The following is a 20,453-nucleotide window of genomic DNA, read 5'->3' on the forward strand; positions in this document are numbered from 1 at the left end:
TGCAGTGAGCCAAGATCGCACCACTGCATTCCAACCTGGGTGACAGTGAAGTTCCGTCTCAAAAAATCAAGTTTTACTACCCATTTAATTTGGTGTAGCAAAAATGACGTAAACTGGTACTCATTTAATTTTGCGTAGTTTAAGTACTTTCTCTTGCATTGGAAAAAATTGCGATGCTTTCTGTTATGTATTTATTTTTATTTTATTTTTTAAATTTTTTTAAGATGGAGTCTCTGTTACCCAGGCTGGAGTGCAGTGGCGCGATCATGGCTCACTGCAACCTCCACCTCCTGTTTTCAAATGATTCTCTCTTTTTTTTCGATAGTTTCTTTTGCTGTGCAGAAGCTCTTGTTTAATTAGCTCCCATTCATCAATTTTTGCTTTTGTTGTGATGGCTTTTGATGTCTTTTTTTTTTTTTAATGGATTGGAGGTTTCAGTGGGATGGGAGAATCACAAGGAATCAGGTGTTCAGAGGAATGTATTGAGTAGAGGGGAGGAACTAGGATGTTGAAAAGTAAAAAAAGGAGAGAAGGAGAGGAAGAGAGGAAGAAAAAGGGAGAGAGAACAGGAATATTGCTTCATTCTAAAAATGGGTGTTAATAATGGCCGATCAGTATTTTGTGTATTTAAAATGGAGAACTCTATAAATACTGAGTTTACTTGTTCCGGATCTGAGTTGAAGTCCTGGATATCCTTATTAATTTTCTGTCTCGTTGAGTCTAAATCTCGTTATGGGTCTTATGTATCTGGGTATTAAGATCTCTTATTGTTGCATTGATCCTTTTACCACTGTATCTTTGTTGCTTTGAAATCTATTTTATCAAATGTGAGAATTGCAACTCCTTTTTGTTTATTTATTTTTGCTCTCCATTTGGTTGGTAAATTTTTCTCCAACCCTTTGTTTTGACTCTTTGTGTATCTTTGGGTTTGGCTGTATCTTTTGATTGGGGGATTTAGTTGATTTAAATTTAGGGTTACTGTCATTTGATGTTAACTGGCTATTTTATCCATTTGTTGATGTAAATTCTTTGTGTTGATGCTCTTTACTTTTTGGTATATTTTTAGAAAGGCTCATACTGGTTGTTCCTTTCTATGTATAATGCTTTTTTCAGAAGTTCTTGTAAAGCAGGCCTGGTGGTAATAAAATCTCTGAGTACTTGCTTGTTCATAAAAGACTATTTTTCCTTCAGTTGGGAAGCTTAGTTTGGCAGGATATGAGATTCTAGGCTGAAAGTTCTGTTCTTTAAGTATGTTGAATATTGGCCCCCACTCTCTTCTGGCTTGTAGGGTTTCCGCTGAGAGATCTGCTGTAAGTCTAATAGGCTTCCCTTTATGGGTGACCTGGCCTTTCTGGCTGCCCTTAGTATTTTCTCCTTTGTTTCAACCCTGGTGAATCTAATGATTATGTGCCTTGGGGTTGCTCTTCTTGAGGAATATCTTTGTGGTCTCTGTATTACCTGGGGTTGAATAGTGTCCTGCTTTGCTAGATTGGGAAAATTTTCCTGGATAATATCCTGAAAAGTATTTTCCAGCTTGGATTCATTCTCTCCATCACATTCAGGTACACCTATCAAACGTAGATTGGGTCTTTTCACATAGTCCCATATTTCTTGGAGACTGCTCATTCCTTTTCATCCTTTTTTCTCTATTCTTGTCTTGTCATTTTATTTCATTAAGTTGGTCTTTGACCTCTGATATCCTTTCTTCTGCTTGATCCATTCTGCTATTTAAACTTGTGCATATTTCACTAAGTTCTCGTGTTGTATTTTTCAACTCCGTTAGTTCATTTATATTCCTCTCTATAGTGTCTATTTTCAGCATTTCGTCAAACCTTTTTTCAGAGTTCTTAGTTTCTTTACATTGGGTTAGAACAAGTTCTTTTAATTCCCAGAAGTTTCTTATCATCCACCTTCTGAAGCCTACTTCAGATAATGGAACACAGTCCTTTTCCATCAGGGCTTGTTCCGTTGCTGATGAGGAACTGCAATCTCCTGTAGAGGGAGAGGGGTTCTGATTTTGGGTATGCTCGGCCTTCTTAGGCTGGTTTTTTCCCTTTATTATAAATTTATCTATCTGTCATCTTTACAATTACCGCCTTTCTAATTAGGTTTCTGAGTGGATGTCTAATTAGGTTTCTGAGTGGACGTCCTCAATTTATTGATTCACAGCGCTGGAATCTGAGCAACCCACTGCGCGGGCCAAAACAGCAGTGATAAGACTGATGGTGCTCTTCTGCCCGGGAATCTCTGGTCTGGCTTCCTTCTTGAGTCCGCAACAAGCGGTTCTACCTTCCCGGAGCTCCAAACACCAGTCAGTAAGAGAACCAGTCCCATTTACTCTGCATGAAGAGCTGCTGCGCCAAGGCGCCGGCAAAACCGCTGCACCGGCCACAAGAGTCACGCTGGCGACCCGTGGGGCTCCTCCACTAGAAATCTTCTGGTCTGTGAGCGACGAAAATTCGTCTGAAAGTGTGGCGTCCTCTCGTTCTCTGAGCTTTCACTGGGAGCTACAATCCCGAGCTGTTAGTGATCAGCCATCTTGGATCTCTCTCCTTTTTTTTTTGATTTTTATTTGAGTTTATTAACATTTTTTTTTTAATTAATACATGCACAAGGTAAAAAATTAAATAGTACAGAAGGACTTAAAATGAAAGACACAGTTTCCCATCCCACCCTTTTGAAATCTAGTCCCATTCCCTAGAGGAAATGTATTTAATGATATTTATTTTAGATTATCTGGTAACTACCTTTCTAACTTTAATTAATATGTTTGAACAATAATTTCTTGACTTACTGACTTTACACGATCTTTAATAATTCCCCATTACAAAAGATAAGTATTTAACTTACATGATCGTCACTTTCCTTTGTCCATCTCTCTCCAAATGTTTGCTATCTCTCAAATGATTCTCTTGCCTTAGCCTTTCAAGTGGCTGGGATTACATGGTAGGTAGGCTGCCACCATGCCTGGCTAATTTTTGTATTTTTAGTAGAGATGGGGTTTTGCCATGTGCCTGACTGGTCTCTACGTTACCTGATGTTTTTAAAATTGAAAACGTCGTGTTCTAAATGTTGCAAGGTGATGGGCTCTAAGCACCTCTCTTTTTTTTTTTTTTTTTCCCAAGTCAAGATCTCACTGCACTCACCCAGGCTAGAGTGCGGTGGTACGATCACAGGTCACTACAGCCTCTGCCTCCTGAGCTCAAGCGATTCTTCCACCTCAGCCTCCCAAGTAGCTGGGACTACAGGTGCATGGCACCATGCCTGGCTGATTTTTATTTTTTTTAAATTGTAGAGACAAGTTTTGCCATGCTGCCCAGGCTGGTTCTTATCACCTCTTTCCAATGCTTTGTAAGGTAATAATTCTCTGAAGAAGATTATGGTTAGACTTAAGTATTGTTATTGATTGGGCTTTTTTTTTTTTTTTTTTTTAAGGACTTTTTGTTTGGGGTAAGTGGATAAGATGAGAACAGGTCTCAGTGTGGACTGAGTTCACTGGTTTAAGGCAACTCTAATTTTGGAGGCTGTTAATGCCTCAGTATGTAGCAGAATACACAAGCAGTGAGAGCCCAACAGTAGGTGGAGTTTTTATTGGACATCTGTGGTAACATTTTGGAGGGACATTCACATAAAGGAGCAAAGGAGTTTCAAAGAAATACTGATAGACCAAATTTTTTTGTTGGGGGAGGGAAGAACTTAAGACATCTAAAAATTTGTTTTGATATTTTAATACTATTTTGTAGATAGGATTAAAACTAGAAAATGTATTATCAAAGAGAATTACACTGAATAGCAATAACACCTGCTGTGTAATTTTTTAAGTGCCTTCTCACACATTAGTTGTAAGCCTCACAACTGAGGTGGATTGGAGCAGGAGTGTGTATGACAGAACCCACGAAGGATTTTGTGGGACAGGTGAGTTTATCCTGAGGGAACGGATGGCATGGAGTTAGGTCATAAATTGAAAGGGCACTTAGGCACATTTTCTCCAAAGAACTTAGGATTGACCAATAAAGTTTAAAAAGGTAAAAATATGGAAACTTTACTACTATATTCAAGAATATAGCCATACCTTGCCTTCAAGTTCATATATTTGGAAACCCCTAGCCCTTACAGATTGTTGTCTTTAGAAAAATGTCAGGTTCATAAATTTTAAAATCTTTACAGTTTCAGAGTTAAGTATGACCTAGACCTAGCTCTTGTTAATGGTTTTAGGATGGAGTTTTTACAATTTTGGATTTGGGGTACATGTGCTGATTTGTTAAATGGGTATTTGTGATGGTGGGGGTTGAGTTTCTAGCATGTCTGTCACCCAAATATTGGACACTGGACCCAGTAGATTATTTTTCAGCCCTCACCCCTATCTTACCCTCTACCCTTTGGAGTCCCCAGAGTCCATTTCCCCAATATTTATGTCCATGTGTCACTTTTGTTTAGTTCCCACTTAAAAGTGAGAACATGTGATACTTGATTTTCTGCTTCTGTGTTCACTTAGGATAATGGCTTCCAGTTTCATCCATGGTGCTGCAAAGGACATTGGTTTTTCTTTTTTTATGGCTGTGTTGTATTCTATTGGTGTATATGTACCACGTTTTTAAAAGTCCAGTCAACTTTTGGTGGACACTAAACTTTGGCTTTGTGGTTTTGCTACAGTAAATAGTGCTATGAGTGCAGGTGTCTGATAAATTTTTTTTTCTGATAGATACACAGTAGTGGGATTGCTGGGTCAAATGGTAGTTGTATCTTTATTTCTTTGAGATGTTTCTATACTATTTTCCATAAAGGTGGAGCTGATGTACATTCCCACCAACAGTGTATAAGTGATGAGTGGAGTTTTTTTTAACTCAGAAATAGCAAGTATGGAAGCAGTGAATTTATTTTCACCAGACTTGTGACATGAAAATGTAAATTTGGAACATAAATTAATTGTTACTGCATAGAAATTTGTCTAAGTGCTTAGGAGTTTAAAATCTAGTTAACCTTCAGTTTTTCTCTGAGGAAGGATAATTTGCGTTTGATATTTTACACTCTTCAACCCCAAATCCAGTCTTTGCCTGCACCAAGGCTGTGCAGACTTACTCCTGCTAGCTGCCTTGCTCACAGCTCCTTGTGGATTGGTTTTCTATTGCTTTAACTGAGGATGCACTGAAAATAGATGGGGAGACAGAATCTATCCTCTTTCTGCCTTTGCTCTGTGTCTCTGGAGGTAACTGCATCCCTGCAAGGCCTGCTACTACATCTTCGTTAGGCAGCACCTCTATGGTGGCTCTCAGCTCTTAATGGATTTGGGAACTTTTTTTTTTTAACCTGTTCAGTCTTACAGGTGATAATAGCTGGTGCTATTGTGACTGGGTTGCTATTGCCTTGTTTTTTCCCCCCACTTCATCCTGTCTTCACTAAAGTCTCTCCATGTAATCACATGGGCTGAATGCAGTTTCTTGCTAGGACTCTGAATAATAGAAGTCAACAAAATACAAAACCCTTTATAAGTTTGCCTTGTACGCTATTAGCATATTAGATCAATAGACGTATGAAGAGAATTTAACCTCTTTAAAAATCAGAATTACTGTAGAACTTTTCAGATTCTCAATAGGAAGACTGAAGATAACCCCGATTTCAAATTTGTGATTTAAAAATTGTGAGCAGTATGTAACAGCTCTTTTCAAAAGAGTATTGAAAAGATGACATGAATTAAACAAGAACCTGAGGAATTACCTGGCCTCTAGCAGTGTTCCATGTGTCAGCCTGTCCTCTGGTCCTATGGGCTGGGTACATGATAAAATCTCCCATCTTCAAGAAGTGTGGTGGAACTGTGCAAGGCACTGATGATTCAACGATAAGACCTACTTAGTGTTTGCCAGAAGTGGACAGTCAAAGGAAAGAAAGGCATATATACCTTATTGTTTTCAAATAATATTGGTAGTATCCTTTCTATGGTACTGAGATGACTAGTATGCTTTAAAAAAAAACAAACTGTCAAAAGCCAGAGTAAAAGGACCCATATCTTCAGTCACATGCTTTCTGCCCCTTAAGAAACGGGTTTAATGCCAAGGAATAGTCCCGTGTTTTCAAGGACTTTGATGAGTAAGTTAATTCTAGAATAATAGGGAAGGATTAAAGTATATTAATTTAGAAATTAGCAAATTAATTCTTGGTAATCATGTCTGTGTGTTTTCCTATTTTGGTAAGCCAGAAGCATTTGACCAAACCGGTTATATTTTTTATATTCAGGACTTTAGATATTATGGTTGAAAATTTTGCTGAAGGGAAAACAGCTTTTGTGGTCTATTGCCACATTTTTTTCTTCTTCAAATCATGCCACTTTTTTTAAAAAAGCAAAAAAGTACAGTTGCTTTTATGATAAATATAGGTGTTGTACTGCATGGTGTAATACTTAGTAAAAGAACATTTTATATAAACACTCACTGCCACATGCCAGGCACTGTTCTATCCATTTTATACAAGGTAATTGGTTTAATCCTTACAGTGGCCTGTAGAAACTGTTACCATTTTACTGATGAGGAAACTGAGGCACACAGATGAGAATTGACTAGTAAGTGGTAAGCGTGGGATTTGAACCCAGGGAGTCTAAAGGGTTAGCCACTATGCTACATTGCTTCTGGGTCACTGTGTTGGATACGTGCTTTTCATTTGAGTTGAGTTTATTTTTAGGGCACAAACCCACTTTTAAGTGTAAAATTACTAACTCTAGAGATGTTGCATTTCAGGAGAAAATAAAGAAGTAAACTTAGTTGCTGATTCATTTCCACTGATTCCATGGTAAAGATTTCAGTTGGCATCACTGTTATTTATGGAATCTAAAATCCTATGTAAACTCGAACATGTTTTCCCTTTGATGCATTAACACTTTGAGTTTCAAGACTTAAAATCAGGAACAAAAAGGTTACATTTGGTGCTTCAACATTTTCTTATTTTACTTTCTAATTATGCTGACATTTCTAGGAAGCATTAGAAGGGTTACAGAAATGTAAGTATGCATTTATATACTTTAAAAAAGTGATCGAAAACCTGCAGTGAAAACATTTTTGGAAAGCAAATTCAGTAGCAAACACTTCAGCATACTGTTTAAGAAATGTTTGTTGAGTATTGATTGTTTTAGAAGAAAACAGCTTGATTATGGGCCAAAATGTTTATAATTTAACTATTGATTCAGACCAGTTAGCTCATTAGATGAGAACTCTGTATGGATCAATTGGCTTCACTTTGTTTTATGGTTATAGTCTGCAACTACATTGGAAAAGGTGGCCCATTAATCTTGGGAAGGGGAAGACAGGGTCAAAAGAAGGTCAGCAATCTATAAACCTTGCTATAGATTAAGCTTAGAATGCAAGTTCTGTTGACAGAAGTTTCTAGCATCAGCTGAGTATAATTTGGCTTCAGTCACTAGAAATGAGTTAAATCCTAACTGTCCAACGGAAATCTGGACTTGTTTCAAAAGGAGTTGAATATGTTTGACCTAAAAGTTGAAACCTATTACATTAAGTGATTAAAGGGGCCTTTTTTGGTAGTCTGATCAATGGGTTGCAAATGCTGTGCAGATGGGAGGTGGCGATAGGAAGGAATTATGCAAAATCATGGAACTTCCTCTGGTTTAGCAGGAAATATTTCTGGTAGGAAGACGTACATGAAAATAAATCTGCTGTGTAATGTCATTTTAGAACCAAACTTTGCTGGGTTAGGATGCTTTTATGGAAAAGGTCCTTTTAAAAACTCAGTACTGTGTGTTTTCACTAAGATGACACTTTTTGTGTCCTTGTTTGCTGAAAAGGTTCAAATACATAAAGAATTGTGTTATTAAATCACCCACTGACAACAATTTCTTTAAAGTTTATATATTTGTGAGAAGGTCACGATTTACATACTTTCCAAAACAAAATACCTCCATTTATACACTGTCAAAACAGTCTATAAAAATCAAAACACATTGAAACAAAGACAGAGATACTAACTAAATAGGCAGAGACTGCCTTTTTTACACTACAACTTGCTATTCAAATTTCAAAGTGCTTGTTTCAAGTGAACACATTTCTCACCTACTATTTTTAATATGCTTCTGGAAATGTCGTTTTCCTCCAAGGTCGGGGATTCAGTTTAGCTCAGCTCTGGCTCATTAGTGTGAATAAACAGAAGGTCTTTGCTCCAGGGAGAGAGCCAGACATCACAAGGCTTGACTTTAAAGAGACCACATTGCCACAGAGGTTCTATCTTCCAGATGACTTCCAACATCAGTCACAGTAAACTGTTGGGAGCAGATCTTGGGTCAAACCTTTTAGGGAAAATGAACTAAACCAGCATGAATCACTGTCAAGATTAAGGTGACAGCTGAAGGCTGGGTGTGGTAGCTCATGCCGGTAACCCCAGCACTTTGGGAGGCTGAAGTAGGAGCATTGCTTGAGCCCAGGAGTTTGAAACTAGCTTGGGCAACATAGTAAGACCCCATCTCTACAAAAAAATTAAAAACTTAACCAGGTACTCACATCTGTATTACCGGTTACTGGGAGGCTGAAGCGGGAGGAAGGCTTGAGTCCTGTAGGTTGGGGTTGCAATGAGCCATGATTGTGCCACTGTACTCCAGCCTAGCAACAGAGTGACACCTGGTCTCTAAGAAAAATAAAAGGGGCACCTGAAGTTCACCAAGAGGTATTGTCCATCAGGGATCTTTTCAGCAGGCACTAAGTTGCTAGGGAAACAGTTTCATCTCGAGCCTTTGCAATAACAACTTTTTTCTGTGAATCTTACTGATTGAGTAGGTGGAAATATCCTTTTCATTGGCCTCAATCAATGATACATTGATACTGTTTATGGTCATTTACAGTAAAGAAAGTATATCCTGCAGAGGGACAGACCACCAGAATATTGAGTTCTATGACAAATACCTTATTTGAGGAGCTCATGAGCCTCATGACAGTCACTTCTGGAGAGTGCAGGAGTTCAGTGTCCCAGCTCTTTTTGCTCTTCAGTATTTCAAAATATTCGCGTGGAGAAGCTGTTTTCTTGCAAAGAAGTTATGATCTCTGGATTGTCATGCCATCACTGGCACATAACTCCCCTCTGGAAGAGGTGCTGTTGGCCAGAAATGTTTTCTTCTCAGTGTGGTTTATGACATTCCACCTGGCTCTCTCCATCAACCTCCACTAGCAGAGCCACCCCCGAAGGACCCAGTGCCATCCTTTCCGCTCCAAGAAAGAGGCTTCCTCAAAATGCTGCAGTTGGGTCCTTGGCGTTGACTTGCAACTGAAGCTCCTCAGGAGTTAGTAGGAGGAAGTGGAAGAGGTGGGGCAGGTGCCTGTGGTTCCTGGCTTTCCTCTCTGACCAATGCATAGCGCCTGGCTTTTCTGGGGTCAGGCTCTGGGGTCTCCTCTGCCCATCTCCCCACACGGCGCACACCTTTGGCCACCTTGGGTGCATTCCTGCAAGGATTGTGGTCATAGATGACCAGCTTCAGACTTGACAGGTGGGCCAGGCTGGGAAAGTAGTGGATGCTGTTCCGGTCCACATCAATCACCTCTAGGAAGGGCATGTGAAGCAGCACAGCGGGGAAGTCGGTTAGTCGGTTGCCTGAGAGCCAGATGGTCCTCAGCTCCTGGAGGTGCCGGAGCTGACCTGGCAACAGACGCAGGGCATTGGAGCCGGCATGCAGAGTCTTAAGGAGACTCAGCTCACAGACCACGTCTGGCAGCTGGGTGAGGCAGTTGGCCTCGATCCACAGGGTCCTGAGGTTCTGGAGCAGGTTTAGCTCACTGGGGAGGTCGCAGAGTTTATTGTTGCCCAGGTAGAGGATGCAGAGCTGTTTCAAGGTGCACACCACCTGGGGCAGAGCCTTGAAGTTGTTGAAATCCAAGGCCAGAATCTGCAGGTTCTGTAGCTGCCCCAGCTCCAGAGGCAGGCTGTTGAGGTGGTTGTTGCTTAGGTAGAGCTTGACCAGCTCCCTGAAGGAGCACACGTGCACAGGGAAGCGCCGTAGCTGGCTCCCACTCAGATCCACCATCTTGTCCAGTGGCATCTCACGGAGGTCCCTGACCACATAGTTCTGGCAGCGGTCAGCAGGGATGAAGGCCACGAGGGCTCTGATGGTGTTCCCCATGCGGAGGTCAGGGGCATGGCGAGCCCCAGAGGACCGACTCACCCAGCAGGGCTGGCTCAGCTGACTGCTCTGGGGCCTATCCTACTCTCCCATTATAACCTGGGGATTGTGTGACAAAAGCCAGTCACTTTGACAGAGAAAAGTGCTTCTGATAGCAACTTGAGTGTCCTGCGACAGCGTAACAGACCAGCAGGGGCTGGGAGGCCATGTCTGACTCACATGCTTGCTTTTAATCACCTAAGCCCCAATCCCCTTTATCAACTTTTTTTCATTTCAAGCTGAAAATAGCTTTGCTGTTTCATTCCTAATGATAAAATATTAACACATTACATAAAGGTGTGAACGAAGAAAATGAAAAACACCCATAGTTCTATTACCCAGAGATAAATACTATACACATTTGAATGTGTCCTCTAGCCTTTTTGCTACAAGTAATCATTTGTTTCTTTAAAATTACACTTTAGGGTTTTTTTTTCTTTTTTTTTTTGAGACAGGGTCTCATTCTGTCACACAGGCTGGAGTGCGGTGGTGCAATCTTGGCTCACTGCAGCCTCAACCTCCCTGGCTCCAATGACCCTCTCATCTCAGTCTCTTGAGTAGCTGGGACTATCGGCGCACACTACCATGGCCGGCTAAGTTTTGTATTTTTTATAGAGATGAGGTTTCACCATGTTGCCCAAGCTGATCTCAAACTCCTGGGCTCAAGCAGTCTCCCACTTTGGGCTCCCAAAATGCTGGGATTACAGTAATTTAAACAGTTCTCTGTGGTTAGGCATCTAGGTTGTTTATAATGCACGACTATTATAAACATCTGCGCGCATACTGATGGAAGCAGCGATTCACTCATTTCTTTAGAAATCGTCCTTAGAAGTGTTGCTGGATCAGGCCAGGTGTGGTGGCTCATGCCTGTAATCCAAGCACTTTGGGAGGCCGAGGCAGGCAGATCACTTAAACCCAGGTGTTTGAAACCAGCCTGGGCCATATGGTAAAACCCTGTTTCTACTAAAGAATATAAAAATTAGCTGGGCGTGGTGGTGCATGCCTGTAATCCCAGCTACCCAGGAGGCTGAAGCAGGAGAATTGCTTGAACCTGAGAGGCAGAGGTTGCAGTGAGCTGAGACGGAGCCATTGCACCCAGGCTGAGTGACAGAGTGAGACTCTGTCTCAAAAAAAAAAAAAAAAAAGTGTTGCTGGATCATAGACATGTGTTGTTTACAGGTTTTTCATTGATGGCTCCTCTCTACCCCACCAAATCCAAACCAGTACACGCTCCCACCAGCAATGGTTACAGGTATCTACTTTCTTGTGTCCTCATTCTTATCAGAGTTTCTCTTTCCACAGTTTAAAACTTCCCTTTGACAACAGATAAGTAGAAAAGCAGAAGGAAGAGAAGAAGGCTAGCCTTCTGGATCTTAAATAAATTTGAATGTATTCCTACAGGGCACCTGTGTCAGGTATGTTTGACCACCTATGAAAGGTGTGCACTTCCCTTCCATAGTGTCCAGTTGTTCCAGGCAAGCGGCTGTCAGGCCAGGAGAATTTCCTAGTGCTATTCTAGAGGAGAAACTCTTCCTGTTTTGGCCAATGGAAGTAATGTGGGCAGAAGTGTTAGATGTCACCTCTAGACTTGGTTCATTGCAAAACAAACCTTTCGCCCTTCTCCACACTCTCCTTGCCCATCTGCTGGCTGGATATTATCATCCAGAGTGACTTTAGGAGCCACCAAGTACATGGAAGTCATATGTTGAAGGTGGCAGGGCCGTGGTCATCCTGGATTCCTGAATATGTGCTAAGAGCAAAACATCTCCTTACCCTCCTCACTCCCACTTGATCCCCAGTTAGACTGAGGTAAATGAGAAATAAATATTAATTATGTGAAGTCATTTAGATTGGGGGCTTATCTGTTATATTACTTTATACATACTGCAGTTGTTAAATATAAGGAGGTAAATCCACATATTCTGATATGGGAAGTTATTCTGGATAAATAAATAGGGAAGGAAAAAAGCAAATTTCAGAATAGTTTTTTATGATTCCCATCTGTGAAAAAATATATGTATGTCTTTGTTTGTGCATAAAAATATCTGAAGAAAGAATGGTGATTAACTCTGAAATCTACCTGAAGGTTTGTGGGTGATAGGGATGCTGACTTTTCCATTTACATCCTTTTGTACTCTTGAATTTTTTTTTTTTTTTTTTGAGATGGAGTTTCACTCTTGTTGCCCAGGCTGGTGTACAATGGTGAGATCTTGGCTCACGGCAACCTCTGCATCCCAGGTTCAAGCAATTCTCCTGCCTCAGCCTCCTGAATAGCTGGGATTACAGGTGTGCGCCACCACACCTGGCTAATTTTTGTATTTTTAATAGAGATGGAGTTTCACTATGTTGGCCAGGCTGGTCTTGAACTCCTGATCTTATGATTCACTCGCCTGGGCCTCCCAAAATATTGGGATTATAGGCGTGAGCCACTGCATCTAGCTGAATATTTTTTTAACTAGAGGCATTTATCATTTTAAATTTGAAAACTCTAGTCCAAAAACAAGCAATCCATCAGCCTGCCGGCTGTCTGAATAGAGTGTCAGGGTGGGTGAGGGGCTGGCACACCCTCGCTCCTTGTCCAGTGACTTTGCTGCTGAATCGCGTGCCATGGACCACACCGCTGAGGAGCCCCTTGTTAATGGGGATTCTACAGAGCCATTTGGTGATGCAGCAGAGATCCCCACGTTCTGCTCACAAGTCATGACTGAAGCCAGTGTTCTTCCTGGACTTTCTACACATTGAATGTCAAGGGCTATTATCTTGAGCCCTCTTCTTACTTGCTTATTTGTATTAAAATAACTGCCTGTCAACTCTGCTTTGCTGCTATATTTAGCATGGTCAATGGTGACACAAATGGTTATGAAGCAGCTGCCCTAATACCGTCCCTAGAAATGATAATGGTAATAATGTTGCTACCAAGTGCCTTACGTATATTATCTGTTCTTACAACACCAGCCCGATAGATATGCTTTACCTTAATTTTCAGATGGGAAAACTGTGTGTTAGTCAGAGAGGTTTAATGATAACATCAAATATTGATTGAACATCTACTGTGCTTTAGATGCAGGTAATCAAGTGACTAGCAAGATAGATAAACCCTGATCTCAGAGTATGATTTTATCACAGTGAGTTCCTATTGAGCCACACAAGGTGACAGACTTTGCGCCACCAAACGGACCTTCCATGTAGCACTTTAGGTAACAAAACACTTGAAGAAGATCTCTTACGTGAAAATCAGAGATTGAAGTAAGGAGAATTTTAAAAATCAAGACCAAAAAATGAAGAGAATAGAAGAAAATAATAAACTGCACTGTAATATTTTCAGAGCATTAACTATAGCGCTTATGTGCTGGATGTGGTATTAGGTCATTTAATCCTTATAGTAATCCTGAAATGTATGTACTGTTATTGTTTCCACTTGATAAAGAAATCGGGGAACAAGGAGTTCATACAACCTGAACAAGCTAGGATTTGAACCCAGATCATCTTGCCCTATAGTCTGTGTTCCAAATACTGTGCCTTTCTTGGATGACATAACATCCATAAAAGAGTAGGATACCATTAGAGAGAAAGAAAGAAGGATTCTAAAAATAAGGAGGGGCTCTTAGAAATAAAGATATGGCCTGGGTGTGGTGGCTCATACCTGTAATCCCAGCACTTTGGGAAGCTGAGGTGTGTGGATCACAAGGTCAGCAGTTCAAGACCAGCCTGGCCAAGATGGTGAAACCCTCTCTCTACTAAAAATACAAAAATTAGCCAGACGTGGTGGCAGACACCTGTAATTCCAGCTATGCAGGAGTCTGAGGCAAGAGAATCACTTGAACCCGCGGGGCAGAGCTTGCAGTAAGCCGAGATCATGCCACTGCACTCCAGCCTGGACAACAGAGTGAGACCCCATCTCACAAAAAAAAAAAAAAGAAAAAAGAAATAACATATGAAAAAACACAGTTAAAAATAAAATAAAAGAAAAACACTAGGTGGTTTCTCAAAAAATTAAAAATGATCCAACAGTTCCACTTCTGGGTATATATCCGAACAAAAAGAAAGCAGGATTTTTTTTTTTTTTTTTTGATACAGAGTCTCCTTTTGTTGCCCCGGCTGGAGTGTAATGGCATGATCGTGGCTCACTGCAACTTCCGCCTCCCATGTTGAAGCGAATCTCATGCCTTAGCCTCCTGAATAGCTGGGACTACAGGTGTGCACCACCACATCTGGCTAATTTTTGTATTTTTAGTAGAGATTGGGTTTCACTATGTTGGCCAGGCTGGTCTTGAACTCCTGACCTCATGATCTTCCTGCCTCGGTCTCCCAAAGTGTTGGGATTACAGGCATGAGCCACTGTGCCGAGCTTTCACAGTTATTAAACATACAGTGGAATATTATTCAGCCTTAAAAAGGCAGGGTGAACCTTGAAGACATTATGCTCAGTTAAATAAGCCAGTCTCAAAAAGGCAAAATGCTGCATGGTTTCACTTATTTGAGGTACTTAGAGTAGCTAAATTCAAAGAAACAGAAAGTAGAGCGGTGGTTACCTGGGGCTGGGGAGAGAGGAGAACAGGTATAGAGTTTTCATTTTGCAAGACTGGAGATTGACGGTACAACAATGTGAACATACTTAATGTTTTTGAGCTGAACACTAAAAAATGGTTAAGATGGCAAATTTTATGCATATTTTCTCACAATTCAAAAAATAAAATAAAATACAATAGAAGGCTTGAGAACATCTTATCAAAAGTTGAATAAAAGGCTGGCTCATGCCTGTAATCCCAGCAATTTGGGAGGCTAAGGTGAGAGGAGTTCAAGACCAGTCTGGACAACACAGACCCTGACTCTACAAAAAATTAAAAAATTAACTGGGTGTGGTGGCACACTTGCCTGTAGTCCCAGCTACTTGAGAGACTGAGGCGGGAGGATTGCTTGAGCCTGGGAGGTTGAGGCTACAGTGAGCCATGATCATGCCATTGTGCTCCAGACTGAGCAACCGAGTGAGACCCTGTCTCAAAAATAAAATTAATTAAATTAAAAAAGAGAGACAGGCTGGGCGTGGTGGCCCATGCCTGTAATCCCAGCTCTTTGGGAGGCTGAGGCAGGCGGATTACCTGAAGTCAGGAGTTTGAGACCAGCCTGGCCAACATGGTGAAACCCTGTCCCTACTAAAAATATAAAAATTACCTGAGTGTTCTGGTGGGCACCTGTAGTCCCAACTACTCGGGAGGCTGAGGCAGGAGAATTGCTTGAGCCCAGCACACAGAGGTTGCAGTGAGCCGGGATTGCACCACTGAACTTGTGAACTTTGTAGCACAATAACTGAAAAAGGCCAACACCAGTGGAAAATTTCAGGACTCTGGAAACAAGAGCCTAAAGCTTTCTAGCTGGAAGACAACAGAGTGAACACACACACAGCTAGAGACGAGAACGTCATTGGGCATTTCAGTAGCACTATTGGAAACTGGAAGGTAACAGAGCAAGGCCTTCAAAGTTCGAAGGTAAAATAATCTCCAGTACAGAATCTCAGACCCAGTCAAAGTAGGATATAGCATGGTTTTTTTTTTTTTCAAGCAGCAAAGATGTCAAAGTTTCCCTCCCAGGCACAAATTCTCAGAAAGCTACTCAAGGAAGTGCTTTATCAGAATGGAAGATACAGAATCCAGGAACCAACAGCCCCAGCAAAGGAAACAAGACAGAGATTTCAGGTGACAGCTGGCTATGCTGGTGGTCAGGGCCCAGCAGGGAGAGCCACAGGATCCTAGCAGGGAGTACGTCACTGTCCCTGAGGAGTGCAGTGCGGAGGGTCCTGGTTGGCGGGTGTCTCTGAATGACCCATGAGAGCACCCTGAGGAAAGGGCCTGAATATTTGTGCATCTGCCGCAACAGAAGGCATGTATCTGCCTAAGGGGAACTGAAAACAGAACCAGTGAGTGAAACAGCCTCGCCCTCCTTCTGTGCCCAAGCCTGGAGGGTCTAGAAGCAGGGGCCAGGGGAGAAGGTGTGGAGCAAAGAAGGAAAACAGCAGGCTATGTTGTTTTCAGCCCCGAGACCCTCTCCCCAACCCCAGCTCTTTCTCATTGCTGATCCTCAAGCCACAGGCCAGGCCTCACCTGGGAGAAGGAAGGAAGTTTTAAATTGAATTAGATATTAGAAGTTTGGATGAGACACTAAAATTCTGACGTACATTTGACTGAAAATGTTAATACTCCCAAGTGTCGAGAAGGCTGAACAACCTACTCAAGATGTGATCGGGGGGCCGGGGTGTGGGTAGGGATTTCACAGAGTGTGTGTGAGGAAGGAGCAGGAGGGACGGGCTGATGGTGGATTCCTCCCCACTGGGTTCAGCCCCCATAAGAAACCCACATCACCGGGAATAAAATAATCAAGGTGACCCCCAGAAAAACTCAAAACAGCCTAAACCAAATGGAAAACATACTCATGTGCACACACCTACATCCCAAAGGAAAAAACAATGCGCATTAGTGATATTATAACTGTGGACAGGTTTTCACCATGGTTCCTGGATCGTAACTCCCATAGGCCCTGTCATAGTTCTTTGTGGTAATGTTGGGGCACTTTAGGTGCCAAGAGCAGGTCTGAGGAAATAGAATCTCAGGACTCAAATCTGCTTGTGGATCGTAAGACCTTCATTCTAGAGAGGGTTTTGTCTCATTCCCTGGAGGAGAGAAGGCTGAACAGAGACCAAGAAGAATCTAAAGAGAATCTAAAGATTCTAAACCCTTGCTGGGTTTAGATCAAATGCTTTTTGTCCAGTTTCATTTCTACATGATTGTCAATCATTTGTCCAGTTAAGTCTCCATAAAAGGCCCAAGAGGAGAGGGTCTGGGGAGCTTGCCCTCCCTATGTGCGTGGAGGTTCCTGGAGGGCTGCGCCCAGGGAGGGCGGGAAGCTCCACACCCCTTCCCCCGTGCCTCGCCCTGTGCATCGCTTCATCTGTATCCTTTGTAATATCCTCTATAATAAACCGGTAACTTCAAATAAGCGTTTCCCTGAGTCCGGTGAGCTGCTCCGGCAAACTCATTGAACCTAGAGGGGGTTGTGGGAACCTTAACTTGAAGCTGATCAGTCCTAAGTTCTGGAGGCTGGAACTTGTGACTGGTGTCTGAAGGCGGGGTGGCAGTTTTGGTGACTGCCCTCAACCTGTGGGACCTGATACTCTCACCAGGAAGGCAGAGTTGAAATTGATTTGGAGGACACCCAGCTGATTTCCACTGCAACGTTGTTCCCTTGCTGGCTGGTGGGGAGAAATCCCCACACGTATTTTGGGGTCACAGAAGTCTTCTTTGTTAATGATCGTTGTGGTGGTGTCCCCAGAGGAGAAGTCCAGAGGCAACCTTGCCCCACCAAGCTTGGGTCTGACCATTTGCACCGGGTTGGTTTCAAATTCAACTGCTCCATGGAGGTGTTTGCCCAAACCTTGGTTTCAAGCTAATTGGTGTTGGGTCTTCAAATACTTCAAGGTGCAGTTCTAGTGTTGAGGTTCTTATTTTGGTGCAATATAAACCATCTTTGAATGACTAGGATGAAAAGGAATTTATTATGTTAGGAAGCTCACAGACCTCCTTGCCTGTGCTGTGGAACTGGGCTTGGATGCTAAGCTAGGACCGATGTCCTAAGCTGCAGTGCAGAACTGGTCCTGCGAAGGCATCCTTGTCACCACCTCTGGACCCAGACCCCTGCTGCTTGTACCTCCCACCCCACTGGTGCTGGCTGCCGCCTCCAAACCTGGTGTAGCCCCCACCCCGGCTACCTCCCTCTTCAGAACGGATTTTGCATAAGTCCTGCTTTTTTGTCTCTCTAGCATTTGAATCAGGGGCCAATGGGCTAGACTCATTTGTCACATGCCACAGTCAAGCCAAAAGGGAGCTTTCTGCTTCTATAATGGGGAGTGGTTATTTTCCACCACCAAGATTTATAAGGTGAGAAATTCCCCAAACGTGGAAAACTGACAGTCCAAAAAAAAAATCACAGAACTCACCACAACTAGCCTGTGGTTCACTCCCATGTTTCCATGGCTGGCTGACCCTGCACAGTTCATTTTTTTTCCTGTATCTATGGGACTATTATGAGCAGTTTATTAAAGCAGTTTTAATTACTATGGAATACATGATGATTTCCCAGAGCTGGCACAGGACTAGTTTTCTAAACAATTGTATACTGTTAAAAGATTTTGAATGGGATGTTTATAATCCTAAGAGCTTCAACAGAATCTAGTGACATTCAACGTGACAGATGTATTAGCAGTTGACCATGCTACTTAGGCAGGAGAATGATAGGTCAAACATTAATGAATAAGAATTGTTTCTATCAGTTACTAATAAACAATCCATCAGAAAAGAACTGCTTGGTAGCATTTAGTTAACCTGGCTCTGTTATATACTTAAAAGTAAAAAAGATTTCTTTTTACTCATTTCATAATTTAGACTTTCGATTAATTCAGCCTCTTTACTATTGTATTTTGGTTAATGAGGTGGCAGTAGAATTTTTAGTGTTAAGAGCAAAATTTTTTAGTGTTAAGAGCAAAAGTTTGACGAATTAGAGAGACATCTTATGGGTTGGATCTGAACTCTGCCATACATTTGTTTCAAGTCTTCGGACATAGTTCCTGTGCGTTGGCTCCTCATCTGTAAAATGGGATCATTCCCTGTCCCTCTCATTATGCTACTGTGAGGATTAAATGAGATAATGTACTTACGGTAATGAGCACAGACTCTGACAGTCGTGCTTACTAACTAGGTAAGTTATTGCCTGGTATTATTGCCATGCTCAAGGGCTTTTTACTGAGATGCTGCACTGGGTTCATTCAAGTGACTTGGGAATCCACACAGTCTATTAGCAGGCTGAGCACTGAGCAAGTGCCTGGCTCAAGTGATGCCTGTGAACTGGAGCAGATCTAGAGTTTTCTAAGACTTGACTAAGGTGGGAAATGAGGAGAGCAAGCACACAGTTGGTGCTTGCTAAGTGTTGGTGAATTGATGGAATGGATAACTTGAGTATTTGATGAGAGGCACGTGTGTATTTGATGAGATGCACGTGTATGCTTTTGCAATCCTGGTAAACTGAGCTAACTTGGGGCCTTCTTTTGACGTGATATTTTATTTAAAAAAGTCATACAGCATCCAAAAATAGATAAACTCAATTAAAATATTTGTCACTACTGCATGAGAAAATGACAAAGGAAGATTATTTTTCTGATGTCCAGTGATTCTTCCTAAGACTCCTCCTGCATGCCTTTCTCTCCCTGCATCTCCTACCCAGCGTGGGTGCCTTTAAGGCCCTCTCCTTGAGTGCATCCTCTGTGCCACCCAGGGCCTTACAGAGAAAAACACGTGAGCTCCAGGCACCCCAGGCACCAGCAGGCAGCTCCGCAGCCCTTGTCGACACCCCTCACATGCTGTGGCCTCACTCTCTCCTGGTCTCCTTTTCTAGCTATTCTTTCTCTCCCCCCAGCTTTCTCTGCTCTTCTGGAATTACACACATGTAGCCCATCCAGGCCTTTCTCTAGACTGCATGATCTCAGTTTGCATCAACGAAGACACAATGGAGGTGGGAGGCCTTTAGCGGGCACTTCCCCCAGAGGCCACCGAGACCGCGAAGTCCAGGCAAATCTTGAATGTCCTGTTGCACGCGTGGTTCTTGTGCTTCAACTGATGGTGTCCTCTTTCAGGATCCTCTTCCTCTCTTCCCTCTCTTTTCCCTGGATGAAACCAGGATTTCCTAGGAAGCCATTTTCGAGCACATAAAAGGATCACACTTTCTTTCCTTGTGAGCAGCATCTTACTGACCTAGCATATGGGCAGTCCTGAAGTCCCCATAACCTCCCAAAGCTCAGCCTGTGGGGATTGAAACAATTTGACCCTTGCTCCTGGATTTTAGCTGCCATCGGCATTTGCCTGGCCTTCCCATTTCATGGATTTGTATCATGTTTAAAGTGACTTAAACATCCCTTGGAAAATCCAGGGGTATGGATTAATCATTGCTATTAATCCATTGCCAATAAATCATGGGTTTATTGATCCACCCTGTGCTGTTGTCAGTTGACTGACCAAGGGACAGGCTGCTGGTTCCACAGCATTTCACAGACCTGTGTGACCCTCTTCACAAAGTCACTGGAAGGATGGTAACCTCTGCCCAGTGTCTGTGAACACTAAACACAGCATGTATTTGAGATGTGGGACAATCACCCTGGATTACCACCTATGTCAGGGTTTCAAGACTCCAGAGCGCTCTCACTGGTTTGTCTAAGGGACCCGTAGAAGGTCTACAAGACTTGGTTCAGCCAAGGAATGAAGATCATGAT

At 42.3% G+C, this 20,453-nt stretch overlaps 1 protein-coding gene across 1 annotated transcript; it reads right to left on the minus strand.

Annotated features, from left to right (window-relative positions):
- Positions 1-7,837: 7,837 nt before the first annotated feature.
- LRRC10 (leucine rich repeat containing 10) lies at positions 7,838-10,175 on the minus strand. Its single transcript, XM_009004188.5, has one exon. The coding sequence runs from the start codon at positions 10,103-10,105 to the stop codon at positions 9,266-9,268; it is 840 nt and encodes a 279-aa protein (XP_009002436.1). The 5' UTR covers positions 10,106-10,175; the 3' UTR covers positions 7,838-9,265.
- Between the last annotated feature and the right edge of the window lie 10,278 nt (positions 10,176-20,453).

This window comes from Callithrix jacchus, chromosome 9, assembly GCF_049354715.1.
Source record: "Callithrix jacchus isolate 240 chromosome 9, calJac240_pri, whole genome shotgun sequence".
Lineage (NCBI taxonomy): Eukaryota > Metazoa > Chordata > Mammalia > Primates > Cebidae > Callithrix > Callithrix jacchus.